General features: G+C 48.8%; 1 protein-coding gene across 2 annotated transcripts; it reads left to right on the plus strand.

Annotated features, from left to right (window-relative positions):
- The first annotated feature begins 25 nt into the window (after window positions 1–25).
- On the plus strand, window positions 26–24,914 carry LOC149371560 (protein Fe65 homolog). 2 transcript variants are annotated; one of them, XM_089565843.1, is made up of 10 exons: window positions 26–184; window positions 885–941; window positions 5,317–5,470; window positions 8,546–8,762; window positions 9,371–9,672; window positions 11,818–12,053; window positions 15,337–15,506; window positions 18,413–18,534; window positions 20,942–21,134; window positions 23,372–24,914. In XM_089565843.1, the coding sequence occupies exons 2-10, from the start codon at window positions 893–895 to the stop codon at window positions 23,441–23,443; spliced, it is 1,515 nt and encodes a 504-aa protein (XP_089421969.1). In that variant the 5' UTR covers window positions 26–184; window positions 885–892; the 3' UTR covers window positions 23,444–24,914. The 2 variants fall into 2 exon arrangements, with proteins under 2 accessions (XP_089421969.1, XP_089421970.1); XM_089565844.1 differs by having other exon boundaries at window positions 26–175.
- The last annotated feature ends 220 nt before the right edge of the window (window positions 24,915–25,134 follow it).

Raw genomic sequence — 25,134 nt, forward strand, 5'->3', positions numbered from 1 at the left:
CGGCCGCCCGCGCGGTGCGCGCCTGTGCGTGCGCGTGCGCAGACGTTGCAGTTTGTGTGCCAGGCGCAGCCGGCTGCTGGTGCAGCGGTGTGCTGTTGCGTTGCACCAGCTCGCAGCTGATAGCACAGCAGCGATATCTCTCGTCGTGCTGCGATGTGACACCTGCGAGCATCGTGTAAGAAGGGTAAGCCCCAACGAGGCTGCCCTGCTTGACTAAAGCAATGACTGTGGGGTACTGCCGAAGCTTTGCTAACCCTAAATCGATATGCTCGGTTGTGTGCGCTGCTCGGGTGAACGAAACTCGTCAACATCGTCTTGTATTTTCGTAGACTGCTGTAAAGCGTAGTGTAAATTCAGATAATGTTTCCTTGTCATTTCAAGAATGCCTGACATTTGGCACCGGAAGTGGGCTTTAGGGAGCGGTAAATTTTAAGCGCCTATTTTTGCGCTGTGCGTTGCTCAGGTAGGTTAGTTCGAGAGCCAAATTACCCGCCGAAGCGCTGGTATAAGCCTTTTTAATCTTGGCTCCACCGACGAACCATACACTAGTGCCTTACATTGGACACTGCATACACGCAGCCCACGCGTTACGAGCAGGCGCGGATGCCTGCAACCGGTTAGATGGCTTCTAGTTGCTTACGCCCATCGCGCGACTTTACAGGGCTTGGTAATAAAAACAAAACTAGCTAACGGTACCTATCTTTATTGTTGCGATTGGTGGTTCCATGTGTTGATTGTCAGCTGCTGTACACGCCAGCTTCACAACAGTTCCAGGAGGCTAGCTTTCCAGCAAGGTTTTCCATTGTGCCGTAGTTTCGAGCACGGTGTTAGAAGTAGTTTCGAGTCAACTAGCAACATGTGACGAGAATTCTAATCTGGTGCAGATGGCCGAATGCTGACCGGAATGAACTCCCTAAGCGCCAACCACGCTTTCTGCTTGGGTAAGTGCACATTTGATGTGGCTGTGAAATACTCTGGCACGGGAATGGAAGCTGCGAACGCGAAATGATGGCACACTTCTGGAAGCCGTCGCTTCTCCACTGTGGGTCTGGGCATGTGTGAGAAAAAAAAAAAAAAACTGTGCGTGCAGGGAACAGCCGTGAAAACTGTAAGAAGAAAGATCAGGGGCGTAGGTCGACGTGAAAATGCGTCGTGGTCACCGCGTTTTCATAGTTCACTGTGAGGCATTCAGGTATGGTGCATGCATGCATGGTGCGTGCATGAAGGCGCTGGTGGGGTAAAGAGGAGCCGAAGGAAAATGTAATATAAACGAGGTGCGAGGGGATGACGTGGGACAGGTTAACACTGCCTCTATGCATTACACATTTGTCTACATGCTTTCTCCTGAGTGTTTGACATTCCTTTTGCTGACGGTTCAAATTAAGATGTAGTACGAGCTGTCAGATGCAACTGATTCTGAGCCACAGTGGCGTTTCCAAAACTCTTTTAATACCTTATACTAGAGCACTGCACGGGCCTCAATCTGAGGCCCAAGCCCGGCCCGGGCCCGAGACCTGAAGCCCGGCCCAGGCCCGCGGCTTCCCGGCCCAGGCCCACTAACTTATCGCTCTAGCGAGCCCGGCCCGGCCCGTGAATCATGGATGAAGCCCAGCCCGGGCCCGGCCCGGCCCGTTTCACAGTAACGCTTGAGGTATACTGCTCGCTGTGAGCAAGTAGACTGCAACTAGGTCGATAAGGAACTGGCCGACAAAGGTTCTGAAACCACAGTTTGGCTTGCAGAAAGTTGCTTCTTTTTAACACAGAATGAAGTGATTAAGAGTAGTGCTCGCCAGGCCTGTCTTTTGTACAGTGACCTCGTGTAGGTGTGCAAAGATAAACTCGGAAGTTCCGAAAGCCAAATAAAAAGGGCTGCATAAGCACGTAATAGACTGCTTCGCACTCCCCCATGATTTTAATCAGTTATATTTTGCCGCCCGCGAAGTATAAACATTAAAGCTGCCAAGCAAGCAGTGGGATGACTTTTTTTAGTGAACGCAATCTCACAGGTTGAACTCATAGCCGAACTGATCGCCTTTCAGCAGAAAGTGAAAGCTAAAAGGCTTGAGTATTTGACAATGTGGGTTTCAAGACAATAAGCGCGTTAAACTAATATGTTCTTCCCGAATGAATTTCTAATAGTGGATAGGTATGTTTTGGGATGACGAACGAATAATGGCCATTCAAGACCGGTTGAATTTTACTCTTACAGGTGGAGCAGAAAATAACGCGTGAACCACGTGATAACTTACACGGCAAAACACCTGTCATAATAACCAGGCTGAAGAAGCAAGGAGGGATAGATGTGGTTATGAGATGAGATTTACAAACTCTCGCGAGCTTTTATGGCTATTTCATTTATAAGACGTTCCGGTCAGCTGGTCAAAAAGAAAACCAAACGCGCTTTAGTTTGTGAATTTTCTCACATGAGAGAAATATAGCTATATAGTTAAAGCTATGCTTTTGGGGCTTAAGGACCCAAGGGGAGTCAGGCTGTGAGAGACACCGAAGCAGAGGGCTCCGGATCATTTCGACCACCTAGGTTTCTTCAACGAGCAATGATACCACAAAGTACATGGCTGTCATGCTTGCCGCCTAAATAGAAATGCGGCCGCCGAGGCTATGAGCAAACCCTGGTTCCCCGGCTCAGTAATCAAGAGACTTGACTACTAAGCCACCGCGACGCGGAAATAGGAAAATAAATAAGTCAATGAATAAAGCTTAGTTTTTAATCTGAGAACGTACTATAACTCATAGCTCATCCGTGTCGCTGCTCCAATGCCGCAGTTGTGTACTTCACTCTGCAATAGTCAATGAATAGTCGGACACCAGCCGTTTCTGTATGGACCCAAGCCCGGCCCGGGCCTGCAACTTCAGGCCTGGGCCCGGTCCAGGCCCGGCACAACAGATCACGTCCAGGCCTGGCCCGGGCTTTCGGGCCGGCCCGAGCCCGTGCAGTGCACTACCTTATACTGCTGCTGATATTTGGCCCTCCCTTTTTAGTGGCCAATAAACAAATTAAGCTTGGATCAGGCTGCAAAAAAAAGTTCCATTGCTCTGGCATTTCCTCATTTCTCGCTTGTGGCCAGCTGGTTGTGGATATGTGACTTTTTGGCTTTCTTGGGCATCGCTCTAAGCCCTTGGAATAGCTTGTTCCATTGGTAGTTGTGGTAAGACGCCTTGTGTGAGCTAGGTTTTTCATTTCTTGCAAACAAATGACACGTTCAAAGGACTTAGTCCTTGATGTGGTCCAACTAGCTTGTTCCAGTTAAAAGCTCTAAAGTACTGCACTTGCTCTTGCAGGACATGGGTTAGTAGTAGTAGTATTTATTTTGACCTCGGAAGGGTTAGCTCTGTCATGTCCAATTTAGTATTCTCCTTGCAGCATATGCACCATCAGCATAATAATAATGAGCATAGCACTTATGGTTTGGTTTGTGGGGTTTTAATGTTTCAAAGCGATTCAGGCTATGAGGGACGCCATAGTGAAGGGCTCCGGAAATTTCTGCTACCTGGGGTTCTTTAACATGCACTGATATCGCACAGTACATGGGCCTCTAGAATTTCGCTTCCATCGAAATTTGACCGCCGCGGCCAGGATCGAACCTGCGTCTTTCGGGTCAGCAGCAGAGCACCATAACCACAGAGCCACCGCAGCGGTGTATTGCACTTACGACTCAGTGTGATTTACAGGTATTGTTGGTGCAAATAATGCATCATTCTTTTCCAGGTGGTTTGGAACGCATCAGCATTAGAGGCCACTTCGTCTAGCTTATCTTTGTCTTTGTCTAGCTTGCAACTTTGCTATGCTTTGCCCTGTGCTCTGAGCCCTCATTAAAAATGGTCTTTGAGCTGATGCCCTGAACAGGGCTGTTCAAACTTTGCTCTGGTGCTGCTGTCAGTAGTGGATAAATGTGGCTGTGTGGGCACAGCGTATGAATTTGGTGGGATTGCGAAAAGAATATAACTTGACATGCCTATCATGTCTGCACTGAAAGGTATATCTTTATCTTTAGCCCAGGTGGAAATTTTACGAGAGGGACCACTTGAAGAGGGTTCTTATTGGACAGGGACATCCGTGCAAGAAGGACCACTTGACTGGAGGGGCCATTTGGAACTTCCTTGTTTAAAGGGACTCGAAACACCTTCTGAGGAACCTAGGCAGTGTTCATTTTCAACAGTAGCTGTTCCATGCTGTGGTCTCATGAGACATCATGGCATGCTTGGTTAAACAGTTGCAGAAACAGCCAGTGCGATCCAGACACACTCAGCTCCCTCATTGTAACACAGGAAGACCATTCCACACGGTTCTATCCTGCCTTGCATTGGTGAATGGTGGCAAAGACTTCCTCAACAAAAAGTGTGCTTCCTCGTTTGTAGCTGCCGTTTCATGCTTGAAACTTCTTCGCACCATTGCACGCCGGGATTACTCATGTGATGTCAATTGCATGGCATGCATATGTTGGCTGCCCAAAAGCTTGGCATTCGCAGCCACAGGATGGTTGGTTGGTTTATGGGGTTTAACGTCCCAAAGCGACTAAGGCTATGAGAGACGCCGTAGTGGAGGGCTCCGGAAATTTCGACCACCTGGGGTTCTTTTACGTGCACTGACATCGCACAGTACACGGGCCTCTAGAATTTCTCCTCCAAAGAAATTCTATCCGCCGCGGCCGGGATCGAACCCGCGTCTTTTGGGTCAGCAGCCGAGCACCATAACCACTGAGCCACCGCGGCGGCACCGCAGCCACAGGAGTGCCACAGCATTGTCTGTGAGCAGCTCTAATGCCCTGTTGGCAGTGCTGTGAGCACTTGGGGGGCATGACTGAGGGAAAATGGTGTAATATAGTAACGGGTGTGTAAGGGTTCCAGCTGTGCTGTGGCATCACTTGGCCGGTGTGTGCCGTGACTGCAGTGCAGCTGAAACTCTCAGTTGAAGCTTTTAGTTGCACCTTCCCAACAAGGTAACGAGATGCAGTGTTTCTGCATGAAACACTTCAAAGGTTATCCTGCTTGTGTGATGACATGTCTGTCTGTCTGAAAAACTTTATTGTTGGTACATAATAGGGAGGGAGTTCGAGGTATCCCGGAAAGGGCCACCTTTCACAAGCACTAGGTGCGCTCCTCAGTACAGGAGCCCATTGGCAACATGTGCCACTGTCTCAGAAGCAGCTGAGAAGAGCACTTTCACCCGGGTATCCCATTTGATTTTTCTTTTCTTGTATGCTCTCTAAGCCACCTGGCCCAGGTGGAAGTAATGTAGTACAATCAAATGGGTTTGGTTCTTGCTTATTTTATTGGGTTCTTCTTTTGATGCTGCAGAGCAAGCCGAGGACCCCGGTGACTTGGATGTGAATCTCAATGGGCCCATAGGAGTCAAAAGTCGCTGGAGCTATGCGCAGCTGCACGTTCAGTCCATGGGCATCGATCTGAACAGTGCGCCGATGCTTGATCAGCCAGATGGTGACAACAACTTGTGAGGCCCCTTTCTTTACTTTTATAAATAGCTGTGACCATGGGCTTCGTAGTGGTGGCTTCTGTTCTGAGTTGGAGGCCTCGAATGCCTCTAATGCAGGGGCTTGTGCTACATTGGATTCCTGCCAGCTATGAAGTGCCAGTCTGAAATATGAGGTTCACAGACCGGGGATGTGCCTTCTGTTACAGCGGTGCTCTGATATTCTCAAGTGGCTCTGAGGGATTTTTGTAACTGCCACAGGGGGCAGTGCAGTTCCTAAATTTTGGACTTGTCAGTGTGCCATGCGCTTCCTTTCTGATATATAGTTGGATGCAAGTCAAGAATGCATCGGCAGATGTCCTTCAGAGAAGGCCTTCCAGCAAATGGTGTCTACTGATTGTCATGACATCGCAGTTACTCCCCAAGTGTGACATCGCAGCTAGCTGGCAGGATCCTTTATGAAATGGGATTAACTACAATGTCATGGCAATCGGTTTGACACCATAGGCTGGAGGGCCTTTTTGAGGGGTATTTCCTGCTGCGTTATTGAGCTTCATCTAACTGTCAGTAACTCAGTTTGTCCATTGCATTGAGGGTAACCCCCAAGGTGTATTGTATGTAAAATTGGACAGAGATTACTTCCTTACCCAAAATCTACTACACCTTTGGGGTTCCTCTTGAATATACCGAACTAACTGTCCCCCCTTCTACTTGTCGACATGTTCAGCCTTACCCTGCCATCTGCTAGCTGTCCTGGTTAGCTATGTTGGTAGAGAGACAGGCCCGGGTAGTCGGGGGTCCCAGGTTCAATCCGCAGACTAGGGCGAATTTTTCTTCCAACTGTGAAGTTTCCATGGGAGCTGTATAACTCTTCCTTGTAGCCGTATGGCTGCACTTGGGTGGATGCTAATGACTAGAAGAAAACAAGTTCATAGGGGCGTCGACAAGCCTGATTTTTTAACCTCCCTGTGGCCATGGCGCATGGGAACAAAAAAGCCGGATCGGATAATCTGATTTTATTTCATTTGCTCTTTACAACAGCTGGTTGGAATACCTTAGGGATGCCAAGAGCAGTTGCCAAAAAAAATTACGTTAGATTGCTCACTTTTCAAACTGATATTGCTTTTTGGTCAGTCGCTTCAAGAGCACCATCCAAGCAGCACGGCCGACCAAGTGACAAAAGCCTGCACATTGTCTCAAAGAAGGTTTACGATATTTAGCCGCTCCCGAAAAACACAGCTCGCTGTGCTGTATTTTGTCAGTTTGCCCCAGAATGTGAGCCTGTGAAATCTGCAGTGGTGCAGATGTGAAGGCTACACATCAGAGAGCCGTTTTCGGTGCAAGACATGGAGAATCTTTTAACGTAAAAAGAGTGCAGTAGATATATGCATGAAGATCTTTTCCTGTCTGTCGTCACTAAAAACTGTTTTTTTCCTCTTTCACAAGTCATGCACTAAAGAAAAAACTACAGAGAATGTTTACTACATTTGAATCGGAGCAAAAGCACAGATTTGTGCTACGTAGAAGATGACGGTGAGCAGGCAGTGCCGTGGGATGGAGCAGATGGAAGTTGATGAAGACGATGCTCTCCAGTGCTCAGCGTGAGAGTGTGGTGCAGTTTAACACGAGGCGTGTTACCTCTGGCGATAGCCTAGTGGTCTCGCTGAGCGGCCTTTAAAGGAGATCTGTTCCTGGAGCCGCAGGTTCGACTCCCAGTCATGGATATTGATTCAATTTCTTTTTCTCTTTTTCATGGTTTGACCTCTAACTCAGCTGAAGGTCAAATTTACACGGTCTGTGATTGAAGCCCGAGGTCACGTAGTGAAGCTTTCGCCTCAAAATTCTGTATAGTGTTTTCTGTCATAAACATTTATCAATCCAACAAGTTAGAAAATAGAACATGTTGGAGTGGTTATGCACATACAGCAGCGCAGAGGCACGATGTCCATGTAAGTGGACGCTACAAAAATACGCTGAAATGTAAAAAATTTAGCGGAATTTTTTTACAGTTCGCTTTCAACAGGTCTTCTTATGATTTAGGCTAAGAATAATTATTCCTTTTAGCAGATATAATTGGGGATATTTGTGCAAAAACGACACTTGGACTTTCTGCAAGCAAGCACTGTTGGGCTTTCTCTTCGAGTGGCTACTTCGAACTACCCAGTCCTTGCTCCTGACTTGGCCTGCACCAACCCGTACCACTAGGCCTAGCACTAGACGCAGAACTGCCAACAAATTTTCTGAGTGGTAGTAACCGATAAACTGCACCACCACCACTGCATTTCTCAAATGGAAAGAGGCATACCCAGTAATAACTCCATCTGCAGTGGTTACTATCCAGTGAATGGGAAGGATCTTTGTAGGTCAGAGCTTACCAGATGTCGTTGTATCAGACAACAGTCTGGCATTTGCATGTGAAATGCTCAAGGTCTTCAATGTCATCTGACAGATACTGGTGCCATCGTACCACGAGGTGTCCTAGTGGTGCTGTGGAGTGGAAAGTGCAGACCAGTAAACAGGAGTTGAAGAAGGCACATCCACTCTGAGCTTGTGCGAATTCTTATGACATGTAGGTGTACACCACATGAGGCAACCATCTACAGTCCTGCTGAGCTGCTGGCGGGTTAGAAGTTGGATCGGAAAGGAGCCTTTAGCTTAGTTAGGCCGGATCTTTAAACTGCAGTCATGGCAAAGCATCGCCAGGAGAATATTTGCAGGAACGAGGCGTTAACAGTGAGGGCAGCAGAAACTCACCTCGTGGGTCCTGCAAAATTTTTCAGGATTACCTTGGGGGCAGACTTTCTCCACCGTCTATGCGACTTTCTTTAAGAGCATTTCATCCACTGCAGGAATGCTGGGAAGTGGACGCTTTGTATTTGGCTTGGCTAGTGTTGAGCAGAAAAGTGGATTCTGCCGTGAATTTGCAGCTGCACTGCGATGCTGTGCAATCCGGGCAAAATAAATAAATTTATTATGCTTGGCAATAGAACATTTAAGCTGCTAAGCCGCGGTGTTCATCAAATTGTAACGTGCTGTTATGTTTTAGCTTTGGCTTTGTAAGGCAATGTTGCGGGGTGGTGGTGCATGCCCACACAGGCCATCGGAGAAAGAAGTGGACGAGGCTGAACAGCAGGCCCTGCCCGAGGGCTGGGAGCGGCACCTGGACGATGATGGGCCCTACTACTGGCACATCCGCACGGGCACCATACAGCGGGAGCGGCCACGAGAGGGGGTGGTGCGTTCAACGGCGCCCACACCCGAGAGCCGGCCCCAGCCACAGCCATCAGCCGAGCTGCCAGCTGCTGAGTCACAGGTAAGGACTGCTCTAGACTGAAGTGGGGCGGCGGATCGTGCTAGGCAACATGGAGGAAACAAGATATGTGGTGGCACTGCCGTCTCTGAAGTAGATTTCTCATTTCATAGTGCACCAATGGAGTCGGCCCTTTATTAACAACTGCCGAGCACATGCCTTGCGACAGTGCATGGAGCTATGGGAGCTCATTGTGGTTTCAAAATGTACTTACAAAATGGAGTAAGTGAACACAGTGGTAGAAGACAGATCCCCAAGTGGATGTACCATCTAGGAATGCAGTTCATAAAAATGCATGTTAACAGGCAAAGCGGGTTGGGTGGGGGGGGTGGGGGTGGGGGGCAATAACAGTTTTTTTGGTGAACCTGCTCACTTGACCGTGATGTAATATGGCCGGCTTGTTGTTGCATATTGTGGTTGCTTGCATAGACACACGGCGCAATTGACATAACATGAATGGTGTGTCTAGCTCGCCAGTGACATGCTCTTCTAACTTTTAAATTCTATCATTTTGACCATGTCCTGCAACAGTTCCTCATGGAATTAGCCGTAGGCGAGCATAAATGAAGTGGCCACTGAGGGTGAGCGCTCCTTCCTCGCAATGCACGCAGGAGGAAGTGGCCCCTGGCAATGGGAGATCTCTGCGCTTTGCCGTGCGCTCCCTGGGCTGGTCGGAGATCCCCGAGAGCGAGCTGACACCCGAGCGGTCGAGCCGGGCGCTGAATCGCTGCATCGTGGACCTGTCCCTGGGCCGAGGCATGGATGGGGTGGGCCGCTGGGGCGAGGGGCGTGCCCTGCTCCTGGAGCTGGACGGCCTGCAGCTGCGCCTGCTGCGGCCCCAGGATGGCACCGTGCTGCACTGCCAGCCTCTGCACGCCATCCGCGTGTGGGGCGTGGGCAGAGACAACGGCCGGTATGTCGCACTGGCTCGCTTGCTTTGTGCACTGTCCGCAGTGTCACCATGGAAACGGTGGCACATTTGTTAGAGAGGAGGTGGAACGTAACTGGGGAGGCCTCTGTCGCTTTCACTGCTTCCTGGCACATGTATTATTTTTCTAATAACAGATGCTAGTACAGTAGCATTTTGATGATGTGATCAGACCTGTTAAGGATATTGGTATGTTACGAATTTGCAAAATTTCTTATTTAAAGCACATAGTGCAGATTGTGGACAATTTCACCAGTTCCAATGCTCTCTCGCGCTACTATTGGTGACATGAACATGGGAAGCATGCCCGCTGGCATTAACATTTTGAGGAGGCCATGAGAGGCTAGAGATTTCGATGGCAGCAGTGTGGCAGGCTCCAACCTAGTAATGGTGGAGCAAAAAAAAAAAAAAAAAAAGAGCAGTAGGGAGGCTGAGCACTACCTGCACACAGCCAATGTCGCTATTGCCATTCTTGCAGTACACACTCGCCAACCCTAACAATGCTCGAGATTAATTCGTTTCCAAGTCCAGTGTGTTGTGCTCAGAGCCCCCTCCCCCCATTCACCATACTGGATGCTTTCCTACCTGCCAGCAAAAACGATCAGTATTGTGCATATATGGGCATTAACCTTTTAACCTATTGCATCATACCTTTAAGGCGGAGCTTAAATGTCCCCTCCAAATCTCATCGACGGTAACAGAGCACAAGTTGAAGTGGTTAACATTTGTTCATGGTAGCCCTCAGCAAGGGGCTATATATGAATCTTTCCTGACCCCTTAAGTAGTATAGGCTGCTGACGTTCTTGACACCATCATCATAAAGATCCCTCAAAGACTCAATGCTATTTGACCATCCTTTGTTGAATAGGTTCACCACTGGCAAGGATTTGAATGGCGCCACATTTCTTCAAAATTTTCTTGCTTGGTAACGCACATCACAATGCCTGATCAAAAATTGTTGGCTATCACAGTGCTATTTCCGAAACTTCTGCTGAGTAGCGTGCTACATTTCACAGTTTTTTTTTTCTTTGTCTGAAAAGCCCCTAGTGGTAGTCTTTGTTTGTATGTGTAAATTTGGTTTTGGTAGGCCACGTGTTCAATGCATATCTCAAGTTGTCTGATTTTGCATAGAAGTCAGCATGCTAGTGAGTGACCGCAACCTTTGGCACATGCTGTAGTGATTTTTCCTGTAGGATGTCGAGTTGTAGACAGAATTTAATGCAACACTTTTGATGCAACACAAAGACCTTGGTGATAAGTTGTGTGGAGGGTGTCATTGTCTCACCTGAGGCCAAGAGGGCCCGTGGTTGCGGCTTTGTGGTGAAACTTGTCCATTTCTTTGCCCCCCTTCCTTGCTGCCCTGGCTGCCTGATGCTGCTGCCACTGAATCCAGGGAACGGTGAGTTCCTGGCATCTCCACAGTTGTTTTCATGGTAGCAGTAAGAGCTTGAAGCAGGTGGTACCTACTGACTCCTGATGTGGTCTGACAGCACTGCTTGGGTGTCCAGCAACTTGGAAAAACTGGGATTTTCAGGGATAGCATCAAAAAGCGTCCATTTGTTCGCGGTGTTTTTTTAAAGAGGTGGAAGAGAAGGGGCAGTGATTATTTCTTAAGTCTCAGCATTTTCTTCAGGATAAAAAGCTTTGTCAAACAGCTAGGCCAAAGTTGTTTTCAGTGTGGTGTTTACAACTTGCAGTAGATAGCAGTAGATAGTTTTTTTTTTGTTTTTTTTTTTTGTTTTGCTGTGAATGGTTCATTTATGCTGTCCATCACCATCAGCCGCTACATTTTCCCATGTCTTCAGTGTTCAGGGAACTTTGCCTGAAATAGTCAGGGAAAACATGCAAACAGTAGGAGATCTCGAAAGAGTAGCTTGCTACACTTGGCACCCTGGCCAAATCCAACAAAGCATGACTAAGCACTGTGGTGCATGCCTTGTATGGTGGCCTGTATACCTGTCCTTGTGAGTGCTTTTGGTGCCATGGTGCTGGTCTTAATGCAAGGGGGATGGAGGTGGGAAACCTGCAGGTTAACATAGTACTACTGCATGAATATGGCCATGGACTGTGCACTTTCACTTAAAGGAAATGCATGAGTGACTGCTCCGTAAATGGGACATCCTCTTTCAGGGATTTTGCGTACGTGGCACGTGACAGTACCACCCGGCGCTTCATGTGCCACGTGTTCCGCTGTGACATGCCCGCGCGCATCATTGCCAATGCACTGCGAGATGTCTGCAAGAAGATGGTGCTTGAGCGGAGCCTGTCGGACCCGTCGGGTGACAAGCGGGCCCCACCGGCCGAGGAGCGCCCCCCTGCACGGCGCCAGGGCTCTGCTTTGGACCGCCTGGCGAGCCTGTCAATGGGTGAGCTGTTTGACGTTCGTTGCATCATCCATGCATCGGTGTGTCCATTATTAGCTCCAGCAGACATTGCTCTCTCAACCAACTGATGTCATCATTGGTTTAGGTACTTCATTCATGCATTTCTACAATTTTGCTGAAGCCAGCTTTTTCAAATCTCTCTGTGCATGCTATATGTTGACACATGGAAGTCGACCTTTCTATTACAGAAAGGACCATCCAAAATTTTTATTTAAGGGGAAGTGGGTTGACTTATCGTATTTGCATGTGTACAGGGTGTTTCACCTAAGACTGTCAGCTATTTTTAAAATAGGCTTTTTGAATTTGAGGCGCACTTTTTTTGGCATAGCATTGTCAGTGGTGTAGAGTTGAACCCACAGGTTATCACTTTGAAAATACTCTGTAAAAGTATAGGAAAGTCTCATACTATATCAAACTGCAATTTCACCGGTCATTTGATGTATTTTTTTTGTCATTTTTCACTTGTGGAGACTGGTCAGCTCCACTGCCTTGTGCACACACTGGAAGCACTCAAGCTGTGAAACTGTGTAACTAGGTAAATGTGGGGTGTGTCTGAGGGTGACCTTCAGTCCCTTGTACTCATTTGCCACGCCACATTGCTGTCATGTGGGGAAGCCAGTTTGACTAAAGCCTCACGGCGGCCCTTGCCTTGCATGCTTTGCGCGCTACGTTTTCGAAGGTGTTGTGGAAACGAACTGTGCCTTAATATTAATGCGCAGTTTATCTTTTTATGGTGCACTGGTAACAGGATTAGACATAATATGAAAGGCATTAGCTAGTTTCAAAGAACCGTCCGCTGCAGCTTCGATGCAAAGCAAGTTAGCTATAGCAGCCCCCCCCTGCATGTGGTGCATCGCTGCAAGAAGAGCATCACTCTTGTGCGTGCAGCGATTTCTTGCTTACAGGTTACAGATAAGCTCATCATCATTTTTATATAAAGAATTGTGGATATACAGTTGAGTCTGCCTATAATGAGCACGGCCGTGATGCATCCATTGTTCAGTATATCTGGATGTTTGCAGTAAGTATACTGGTAATAATATAGATTACAACCGCAAGGCAGACTTTCATGACATGCTGTTGACGCAATATCCGTCAGTAGCCATCGCCTGGCTGAGTTTTGACGCTGGTTGATTAAGTTTCGCGCATTGCGATGGATGGGGCAGGGCGATCAGCAGTGTGCTTTTAGGCCTAGTGTGTTACGCAATGGAAGGCTGCTTCTAATTATGGGGCGTATATGAGCTAGGTGCGTAATTTATGCCCACAAGTGTGGTCATTTCTGCATCTTCGGTGCTTAGGTTTTGTAAGGATGCTGTCCTTGCTGAGCGCTAACAGCAGACATTCCTTCTCAGAAGATCACGCTGAAGCTGTATGCGGCTGCATTGGTGGCAGCCAGTTTTCGCGCACAGAAAATGTTCCACACTTTTTTAAATTTTCCTCAGCTTGCATCAGTTTTTGAGGCAAATAAGGCGCTGAGGCATGAGCTTAGCATGGACACAGTACAAGAGAAAGGGCCTTAATGGCAAGCTTGTATGCAGTGCTTAAGTCTGCCAAGTGCTACTGCCTATCTGCTCTTGCTCTTGGCTGGACAGATAAGCTTGCATATGGACAGATAAGCTTGCAGGTTTGACTTAGTAGGCGGTCAAGCTCTCAGCTTGTAATGTTTATTCTGCCTGCTGAGGAATCGATGATCAGCACGTGCAGTGCAGGTGATAACTGGCGCAGTTGACAAATGCGGTGGAGCACAGATGGGGTTCGCCTCTCTTCCTGTAGTTCTGTTCAGGTGCGATAAGGTCTCTTCTATGACCCACCATGAAAGGATTCGTGGGGTCCAGCGTTTGAAGGGGAAGACAAGGTACCATTGACAATCCATGTGAGTGTAGCTCCTTCCCTGCCAAGAAGTCATTTCCCAGAACGGGCGTAACTGAGTGCGCGGAAGCTGTAGTTATGTTGTGCACCAGTGGCCAACATTCTTTTGTCTTTTTCTTCGCATAACCGCGTGCCCTTCGCAAGGTTTCAGAGCGAAAAGCGAACGCAGTATCGTTGTTCGTGAAGGATTGCTATGGAGGACTGCGCAGCATGCTGCAGCACACGAGTTCCTGGCGCCTGCGTATTCGCTGTAACTGAATTTTGTGTCCACGTGTGTTCGCTCTATCTGAGATTTGGTGCCATAGCGCTAATGTAAATTGTGACAGCCGCGTCACCTCTGTTCGTACTAAGTGAGTGTTCATTATAAGTGGAGCCGTTATAAGTGGACTCGGCTGTATTTAACTATTTTGTGATGCCTTTGAAGTTCGATATATCTGGCTCAATTTTTGTACACCAGAATACAGCTAAGACATGCTAACTAGAGGGCTGGTTAACTAAAATAGAATAGTTAACTTGTTAGGTTCCTTATTTATTGAGATGCTTGTAGCGCATGATAAGTATTATCTGTATCAGTTTTTAGAATTTTGAAAATGCTATTCTCGTCACTGCTGCAGCGTACGGAATTTTGTGGTCGCACATGAGTGAAAAACAAAACACACTATCAGAAAGAGCGTGAGCCACGCCTGTGAGCATGTGCCGCACAGTGGTGCAGGTGTCACGTGCTTCTTTTGCAACGCCCGACTGGGAGCAGATTGAGTTGCTGAATTGCATGCTGCAGAGTCGCGTTTGTACCTCTGATGTGCATGCAGCAGCAGGTGTGACGATAAATGTATAATAGCCCTATCTCTGGGAATAGTCCAATCGCTTACTTTCGGCTTTGGTTTTCCGACCGTTGTTCCAGCGCATAGCGGTGGTGGCTGTCAGCCATGCATCAGCCAGCCAACCGAGCCCAACTGCACGTCATTTAGGACGCTGATTGGCACCGCTGCTCATTTCTCTCGCTGCCATACTCATTGTTCTTCCGTTGCACTGGAACTATGACTAAATTGCAGTGTTTACAATGCACAAAATTTAAAGCGTTTGGATGCTCTCTTGTGCCACAATGAATGGCACAAACACTTGAGCCATGTGCCTACAAGCGTATTGTCAACACTCCCGGTCGTGCAGCGCACACCTACAACCATTGACTGGTGGTGTGCCACCTGTACTTTGCCGTGCCACAGTCGCCAGACACGCAGTATGCAGCCGCAAACAATGAGCACTTGGCGGCACCATAATCGCTGGTCGCAGTACATACCCGCAAGCCTCGCACAAGTGCAGTGTGTTTGAACACGTCAGCCCAGTATTGCAGTGTCCAGGATTCTCTTGAGCTGTGAATATGTGATTGCTCGTGCAGAGGATGGGGTGGAGGGCCTGCTGCGGCCCATGGAGGAGCCGCGCAAGGTGCTGCGGGCCCTGTACCTTGGCAGCATGCCCGTGACAGCGGCCACGGGCATGGACGTGCTCAACGGGGCCATCGACACCCTGCTCGACCGCATACCCCGTGCCCACTGGCTGCCTGTCCAGGTGAGGGTTGGTCGCCTTGCTTCAGGTGTGGCCTGTGAGCCCTGCAGGCACTGTTCTTAATACAGTAAAACCTCAGTAATTTTAACTTCAAGGGACAGGGGAAAAAAATCCTCAAATTATTTATCCAGAGGTCTGAATGAACGGATGCTTAGTGCCCCCCCCCCCCCCCCCCCCTCCTTTCCCAAATTTCAAGACGCCGTTCGCATATAGTAAATTTGATGAAACCTGGGCGATGGTCACCTGCTTTTGAGATGAAAATTGCACAGTGTCGACAATTTTTCTGCATAGCGTCATGTGCATGTTGTGTGCACACTCTTGAGGTTGTTAATGCAGGATTGCTCCTTAATGGTAAAGGTCTCCCCAGCCTCCTTCACGGTGCAGTGTGATAGCAGTGGAGCTTCGTAACAAGCAGCGTCCTCGTATATGAAGAGTTGCCACTGCACAAGCTGCAAACAGCGTGTGACACACACGCTTTTGTTGAATGAAAGAATGGAAAAATCGCATGGAAACATGTCGGCGCCAGAACAGGGAAACCCCTGCTGGTCAGAAAAATGAAAAGACCATTGACGCACCAGTCAGTGTCCGCGTAACTGCACAGAAATGTGCTCAGCTGGCTGGCCGATGTATGGCTGGACTGCCATCGCTGTAGTCTGGGATGAAACTTAGAAAAGGCAAACTGAAACTATGCAGCTGCTCGACTTTTCAGTGCTGGGGCCTTGTGAACGTCGTCGCGCTGCCTTTGCCTGAGGTGAGGAATGCGCAGGCACCTCTCCGATGTGATATTTGACATGACGCATGATATTAGCACTATCACTCGCTATGTCTTTCATGCAGTGACATGGCCTCGGCGCGCCCATAGATGCCATAGACTCAATGGGCATTGGACAGGACCACATTGGCAGTCTAAATTATCTGGATGTCTGAATTAAGGAGTGGAATGAACGAGATTTTTCTATAGTGGAATTTTAGTGTGTATTTTGATATACTGATTCTGAAGATGCAAAGTTCTCCTGGAACGAATCGTGTGGTACATGAAATGCTGGAAACGTAACTTGAGGTCTGTTAACGTACACTAAGAGTAGATCCGTAGATGCATTAGGAAAAGCACTTTTTTTTTCATTGTTTGTTTGCAGGAGCATTAGTTATTAAACAGCAAATCTCACAAAAATATTGGTGTAGAAATCATACACAGTCTCCAAAGCGTGCATGAAGTTAAGAAAATATTCTAGGTCAGTTGGAACAAAAGTTACAGCTTGTCAAACTTTTCAGTATGAAAGAAAGATCATCTTGTGTTCTGGACAATTGTAGTGTGTTTTGCTTTCTGTGGGACTTTCCCTCCACAACAGGGTATAACCTGCACTTCCTTACCCCCTTTTCTCCAACCCAGTACCCAGCCTAGGCCAAAGTACCATCTGATCCTGATTGAAGTTTGTTTCTCCTCAATTAAGCAGGGAAACGAAATTGTTCTTCTTGTACAATGTGTAACTGCAAAAGCGTTTGGTTGGGCTATTTCGTTGGCCAGCATATGGGGAATATTAACTAAGGCAAAAAGATATGGACACAAGCTAACAGGACAGAACAGCAAGCTACACTTGCAAGTGACACTTTAGTATAGAAGAAGAGCTACATGTACGCACTGTCTTGCCCTGCTGGTGTCGCCAACCACCAACCAGATGCAGTAGTATGAAAGAGAACACCATGGAAAGATGACTGGAATGACACTAAGGATAATAGCACCTGCTCTAAGAGACGTGGCCCCAAAGGCGTGAAGTGTCAGGCTGGCATTGCATATGAGACCCCCCTTGTCCTGTGGCAGATTCCATCTGGGACAATGGGCTATAGTCAGTAACAGACAAAAGGCATGTCCACACCAGTGTGGTGAAAAGGTTGCGGTATTGGCCAACTTGTGACAGGCGCTGAACAACATCAAATTTAACACAGGCTGTCGCAGTTTGCTACTCGCTTCCCAAAACCTCTAGTTTCAAGCGGCTTCTTCGTTTTTACTGCGAAAGCAGTACCGGTGTCATGATGTGAAAATGCTGTTGTCCTTCTGTCTGTAGCTTTGAAGAGTGAAGCCCCCACCCTGCAGCCACCTTCCCACCCAACCACCGCCACCCTTGATCCACCTGCCCACTCCACCTCCTCCCACCTTCACCCTCCAGAGGTGCCACCCACCACCAACCCTCCCAACTCTATCCTTCAGGAACTCCACCTGTCACCAACCTACCTGCGTCCACCCTCCATAAAGCTTTTTCCCAACAGAAGCCACACAGCAGTGGAATGAAAAAGTTTAGGTTAAATTGAGTTTAGAGATGCTGTGGGAAAGCCAGCTGCCCTCCAGAAGCACCACCCCTCAGGTGGGGGGTTGCCCTCCCTCTAACCACTCCCCCACCTTACTCCACTTCCAACATCCAGAAGCACCATTCACCTCCAGCAACTTTCACTCTCCAGTAAAATTTTCTCACAATTGCGGAGCCTCAGCGTAAAGTAAAAGCACTCATTAGAGTGAAAGCATCAAGGTAATCATCGAGAGTGAATCCAGCTGCTTCTGCAAAATTGTTGCATCAGATGTCTGATTGTCCCATAAGTTTTCTTCTGCGTGGCGGCTAGCTGGTCATAGTCGAGCTTGTTATTGTCTTTACCAGTTGGCACAAGTCATTGTCAACGTCTTGCTGCTTTTGAAAAATATGAATGCCGACCAGCTGAGTCGATAGGACCGCGTTTCAGCTCCCAGCATGGAGGCTTTGTTTGCCATCCGTGCTGAATCTTATCTTTTCTAGCTTGCAACTCTTCTTGCAGCATTGCTAAGGTTTGCTTGTATTCTCATGTTTCTACAAATGGAGAATTGCTTGCTCTTGAAAACATCGTTGGCAGGTGTAGGCCTATCATTTCCCTTTTGTTGGCAGGTGGCAGTGGCCCCTTCAACAGTGACAGTGACGCTGGATCCAGCAGGCGGTGGGCGAGGCCAGGTGCTGGCTGAGTGTCGAGTCCGCTTCCTCTCATTCCTGGGAATTGGCAAGGAGGTCACGTGAGTGGAGCTACTTTTGCATTCAGCACTGTGCTGTGGAACTGGCTGAGTGGCATTAATTGGTTCATATGCCAACCAGCTCACGTGCGCAAAGTGGTCAGTCCCGATTGTACTTCACATGAGCTGACTAGTGCAGTAAAACATCATTTGAAAGTTTGTTCAACCATGTGAAATATTTTCAATGGGCAAGTTTTCAGGTAGTTAAAAAATGTAGCAAAATTGAAGTAAAAAGACTGTCAGTAAAAGTTCACAGGTTCTTTGTCTTCCTTCCTCGCACCAGAGGTGCCCCGCCAGAGACGGCTTGTTCCAACTGGAAGACTGAAGCGTTCCTTCGCACCAGGGGTGCCCCGTCAGAGACGGTCTCAAGATGTGTTGACACGCAGGGATAAAAAAGGGAATAACTGAAGATTTATATACAGATATTTACAGGATGTACAAGTTAGATACAACGGCAAAAAGACAAACAACCAAAAGGCGGAACTGGCTAATACTAGGGGAGGCCCCTACTCGGCGTAGCCGAAGATGCATAGCACCTGACCTTAGCGCAGAACCCCCGCTTCCGGCTCCGGAGCCCGGTTTTAAAGCCCTAAAGGCCCGGCCCACATTTGGTGGCTTCCAATCATGTTACAATCTCAAACATGATTGGTTTATCGAGAGCCTGGCCAGCCCTCCAGCTGCCGTAAGGTGAAGAACCCTCTCCACCACAAAACAAATATAAAAACAAACACAAATACACATTCGTGCCAGCACGTGCGCGAATCGGTACCGCGGGGCGGGGGACACCCGTTCTTCCCAGCGCGTTCGCGAGCGGGAACGTTCCAAGAAAGGAGACGCTCTGCTTCGAGCGCCCCCAGCCGCGTTCCAATGACCCCGCATACACTACCGCTCCCTTACACTGTCTATTCTTCTTCAGCTACGTGCAGCGCCTTAGAACTGCCATGATTTCCCCCGGCCAAGCTGAGGCCGCCATTTATTGACTAAAGTGCGGGTGGATTTGTTGTCATCACCGCCATTCCCTGTCATCAGATTTTTGGTCACATGAGTTCAAAAATCTGGAGAGCATGTATACACATCTCTTCCAATGTAACCCCATTTTCTAAAATGATCTCTGCTGCTTGCTTGCTTGCCAGCTCTTTATACCATGGCATTCTCAGCGTTCAGGATTTTTGATGCTGCCACAAATGTCTCCCGGTTGTTCTTGCGTAGTCTTTGCACCATGCTCCTTGCTGTGGTGGCTGAATGGTTTCATAGTTCGGCTGTTGGTGCCAGGGTGGCGTGATTGAATCCTGGCCACGGCGGCTACATTTTGGTGAACATGAAATGCACAAACGCCTGTGTGCTCTGCGATGTCAGTGCACATTAAATAACTCCAGATGGTTTAAATTAATCAGGAACCCTTCATGATGGCATCTTTTGTAGCTCGTGTGTGACTTTGGGACATCAGACTAATATGCTCAGTGAGGTTACCAAGCATCTGGTCCTCCACTGGTTTTTGTTAATGGTTAGGCCTCCACTGGTTAGGCCTCTTGAGCATTAGTGTGCGAGGAGGTTTAAGGAGGGAACCAACAAGAAACTGGGAATGTCACTTAGAGTGGGGAACCTCGGGACCACCTTCCTTGTGACTACAACCGTGTGCACTTTCTTCCAAGGGGCCTCTTGTGCTGACTTCACTGAGACCTTGCTGGGAATACACTGCACCAAACGGGTCTACATCTTTACCTCTGAACCATTAATTTTAACCACCCCTCTTTCCTCTGCTGTTTTGATTCTTTCGTAACCTGTTTTCCTTTTCTCTTTATGCCTTGTGGCATACTGTGTGAAGAAAAAAAAAAAAAGCACCAGTCTGATTGGATCCCAAAGGGGTCAGCAGACATGACCAGGGAGCTTATATATGCACCTTGCTCTGGCCCCGCTCAAGTGACCATGCAGTGTGCTCTCGAAAGAGGTCTGAAAATCCGCCAGAATGCCAATATGGAAACCTGTCCAGTGGTCCTTCAGGCCAAGCCATAGATAAGTGACAATGTTTATTAGCTAGGCTGCCCCTTTGTCTCTGAGGAGGGTGAAAGCCAAAGAGGAGAGTGCGGTGGAAGATCCAACAAACATTGCACAAAGGCAACGGTGTCCTGGCCGAATTTTCACGGAATGTTCTTTTCTTCTCTCACGCAATGGAGCTCTGTGATACCTGTCCCATGGTAATGCCTATTCTAGATTACGGTACTGTCTCGCGTTGAGCACCTTGCGGGTGACGCTACACCTCTACTTGCCGCGAAAAGGCGCCGCTTTGTTTGCAGGACAGCGCATTCCTCGAATGCTCTACACGAGAGTGACGCATACTTGTACTTGTTGAAGGAACATTCGCCTTTCCTGGGGCTGCACCAACAGCCAGGCCTCTTGTGTGTGTGTGCAGGAACTGTGGGTTCATCATGCACACGGCCCAGGACCAGTTTGAGGCGCACGTGCTGCACTGTGAGCCGTCTGCGGGCGCCCTCTGCAAGACCATTGAGGCGGCATGCAAACTGCGCTACCAGAAGTGCCTCGATGCGCACCGGCAGCTCTCCACTGGCTCCCCACCTGCGCAGCAGCAGCCACCGCCCACCAAGGTGCCGTCACTCATGTTTAACAGCACTTGTGCGTGCAGTGTTGTGCCATGGGCAGTTTCCTGCACTGTGCTCACCATGGCTCTTCCGGGCATTTATTGTCTTTTAAATAGACAGTAAAACATTTGGTGAATTCCAATGGCAGATCGGGATCAAGTTTTTCTGCTCGGTTTGGATCAGTCGTATTCCAATGGTAAAATGGGAGCGCGAGTTGTATGTTCCAATGGCAGATCGGGATCAGGCGTAAATCCCGGATCGCTCCGTGGAGCAGCGATTCTTGATCTGCCGAAATCGGCGGATTTGACCGGAACCTCGCGTGACGTCTTCTTTTCCGCCGCGTCTGTCGCGACCTGTCGCGACCGGCAGCAGCCGCTTCGTTCCTGTCGTCGCTACGTGGTGAGCCGGGCGAGCCGGGACAGACGGGCACTTTCCAGTCAACAGTGGACGGCAATGATCTTGCTTCGAGCCGTGCGGCACTAATTTTGCTTCATGGAAGTGACAGTTCCGACTCGGGCACTGAAAGCTCAGAGCCCAGCAGTGAAGATTCGTCTGAAACGGACAGCGAGTGTGAAGCTGCCGGCCTGTATATGCCTGCCGCCGGCGTCAGAAAAATGCGCTAATATTCTTTGTTCGCGTTCATAACAAGCCCTGGAGTAGAGGAATGTAAAAAATGAATCATTTTTGAGGATCGTTGGCCAATACCGAGTTGCTGGTAGAAGTGATAACTGCGATACAAGCAAATTTCTTCCTGATGCCCAGTGCGGCTGGCCTGCTGTCTGCTAGCTCCGCTGTTGGAGGCGTCGCAGAAATCGATCATGTCTATTTTATTATGAGACGAGGAACACAGTAAAACGGTGACGCGAGTAGCACCTTTACTACAGCGCTGGCCAATTCCGAAGCGCCCTCAGCTGCGGCATCGATGAAAAACAGTTAGGCTTAGCTACGACTACGGCAGCCAGGGAGAAACGTTGGCCGGGGGGCAGCGCAGTTCGTCGCTCGGCGTGTCCGCGGGCGGCGTCGTTGCCGAAAGCTCGACTGTCTCGCTGATTGGTTCAGCGGCTTGCGTCTCGCAGTCGCAAGGCTGGAAAATCGAGCAGCGAGCAACTTGCCTGCGCGTCGTCCGCCACTTCTTTCGTGAACGGTAGGGACAGGCTCACCGGCTCTCCGAAGACCGCGGCCGCATACTCGCGTGTTCACGGAGAGTGGACCATCCTGTACATACGCTTTGGTTTTGGTTTTACATTACGGCCTTCGTACTACCTCCTTTTTGTTTCGCCGAGACGGCGTCTGTCAACGCGGAGATCGCGCCTCGCGCAACTCCTGTCGCACTCGAACACGAAGCTAGCAGGGCGTCCGCTCCGGCGGCGCGCCTAGTTTCCGCGGTCGCCGCGGCGGCGCTGGCGTCGCGCTCCCGAGGGATCACTGGCATTCCAATCGCAAACTGGGAGGTGGCAAATCTACGCGCTCCGACGCGCTCCGTACGCGATCCGACGGAGCGGTCTCGATCTGCCATTGGAATTCAGCAATTATTTCGACCCCCCCCCCCGCTAATGCCCATGGAAGTTTACGGTGCTTAGACACTCGTTAATTTGGCCACTGCCAGGCTTGCACTGGTCAGTGTAGACGGGCTCCTGAAGTGGGGATGCATTGAGGTGTGACTGACTAACAGTTGTCCAAGTATCTCTGCTCAAGACTTTAAAAAAAAGTATTGCAGCACAAGACAAGGACAGTAGGGAAAGACAGGAGACGCACGTGCATTACCTTTCAACTTTGCATGATTGCCTTTGTGAACATTGTAAACATGTGACTGATGTGTGGGAGGGGGTTTCCACACTGCAGGAAGTGTGTCTAAGTGCAGACCACTTTATGAAGAATGCAATTTGTCACCAAGCAACTGTGTGTTGCAACTGTGTGTGCAAAGCTTTTGTTCATTTTGGACCACACAAATCTGTTATTCTTTTCTTTTGCTGATGTGACCTCTCAGTTGCTAGTGCAGCATTGATGATATTAAACTGGATCCTAACTTGGCTATTGAACCCTACTTTTGGGCAACTGGCTGCAGCATTGCTATTAGTGGAAGTTCCTCGTGCACTACCACAGATTTCTTCCCACGCTTGATATTTGAGCTTCTCGTTTCTCCATGGAAAGCCAACACTGTAAGGAAACGAAGCTTTGTCACAGGCTAATTGCGTGTGATCGAGTGCCTGTCTAGTGCTGAGAGCAATGGCTTTCCAATGCAGGTGCTGTCGCTCAAGGGAGTCCTGGGCAGCATCGTGGACCGTGCCATGGGAGTCGTGCAGCAGGTCTCCTGAAGCCATTTTTTGTTGAGCTTTGTTTGGTTTGATTCTGCACCTGAGCAGGCGTGCCCCCTGCCAGATAGTGCAGCTTGTCGATTTTCGAGCCATGTTGGTTGGAGTTGGTGGCCCAATAATGCAATAGTGACTTCACACAGATAATGGTGGTCTCTCTGTCATAGTCTTAGATGCTTTTTCGGGCATCGAGGTCGCATTGTGCAAGCTCGCATGCTCTGCCGTACGTGTGAATATGATGTGAAGAAAAGCATTCCAGGCCTGGAGCCAGGTGCTGACTGAAGCTGTGGCACCCTGCTGCTCCAGACCAGAGTTGCATATCAGGCACAGTTGTTCTCTGCCCTCCTGCATTTCAGACACAGCACTGAGCCTTCCTTTTTTTTTCCTATTTATTTACCACCTTGGTGGCCGTTGGGACCAGCCAACTGTTCGCTTGTTTCTGGCAGTCAGCAATATCCCCGTCTCACTGATCCTGTGCAGTGGCATCCGAGAGTGGGATTGACCTCCGGTCTTTCCCCTCTGTGGCAACACTGCCTTGCCGTGCAGCTTTTTTTTTTTTTTTTTATCTGTTGGGCTGGTGGACACACGCGTCTTCAGTGCCAGTGTGTTTTTCAGCTAAATAGACAAAGTGCAGCCTTGGCTTGAGGAACTGTGTGCCCCAGCGTAACTTGCTGTATGCCGAGCAGCTTGTGTAGCGTCAGAATCAGCATGCTTTTGTGAAGCGCGGACATTATGGTTAGGGTCAGTGCACACATCCTGTGCAGGCTGCGAGCTCCACCCATGGGATGCTTTCTTCCCTTGGTGTCTTTTTAAATGTTTTTCACACACTTAGGGCCAAAGCTGATGCATCACATGGGGCAGCAGGGTCCGCATGTGTATTTCTTCTGGCGAACCAGCCGCTGCTTCTGTAGCACTGCCCAGGCAGTGTTGCACTGGGCGAAGCTCGCCAACCTAGCAGTGCAGTGTGTGGGATGTGCTGTGCATGCATTGCATGGTGTATGCATGCAGAGGGCATGCGACCATGCTTACGTTACACAAAAGTGGCCGTGAATAGCTGGTCCCGTCGCTTTGTGGGTGGGAACTGAAGTTGGTGTCTGTTACGCATTGAACAAGCGCTTAAATTAACATTTACATCGTCAATAACTAAACACTGCTGGTACGCCATACTCATTGCTTTTACCCTGACAACTTTGTACAGCGTACTTGTTTGTCCAGAAACACTATGTCCACTGTGTGTGGAATAGGATGACTACTCCAAATGCTGGAGCTGAGGTAGTACTACGGAGCAGTTCATTGTTGTGGTCACAGTCAAAACCATTGCAAATGAACAATTTTATGTTTTGGTCACAGATACCCGAGTGTAACTGCAATGGATGCTTTTAGTTGCCTTAACTGCCTTGTTCTGTCTGTTCGATGAAAAGGACATTGCTGTCGGAGAAAGGAGTAAGGAAATAAAAGTTGCTGTGCAAGCTTACTGCCGTGTGTCATTTTTCACTGTATGGATGGTGGCAAGGTTTCTTGTGTGGATATTTGCATAACCATGGCACCCCATTTGCTTGTGTTGTGGTGGGAACATAAAGTTGCCCTACTCGGCAGGTGATGTGTGGAGAATTGGTGGCCTGCAAACAGCGAGATGCGAGAAACGTCAAATGCTTTGTAGCTGAAGAATTTGAAAAATATAACCACAGGAGACT

Source organism: Amblyomma mixtum, chromosome 1 (genome assembly GCF_055824585.1).
Source record: "Amblyomma mixtum isolate Tamu chromosome 1, ASM5582458v1, whole genome shotgun sequence".
Taxonomy (NCBI): Eukaryota; Metazoa; Arthropoda; class Arachnida; order Ixodida; family Ixodidae; genus Amblyomma; species Amblyomma mixtum.

Coding starts and splice junctions, on each gene's coding strand:
- LOC149371560 (XM_089565843.1), top strand. CDS start 893: ATGCTGACCGGAATGAACTCCCTAAGCGCCAACCACGCTTTCTGCTTG. Junction 5,471..8,545: donor CCAGATGGTGACAACAACTT/GTGAGGCCCCTT, acceptor ATGCCCACACAG/GCCATCGGAGAAAGAAGTGG. Junction 12,054..15,336: donor CCTGGCGAGCCTGTCAATGG/GTGAGCTGTTTG, acceptor TTGCTCGTGCAG/AGGATGGGGTGGAGGGCCTG.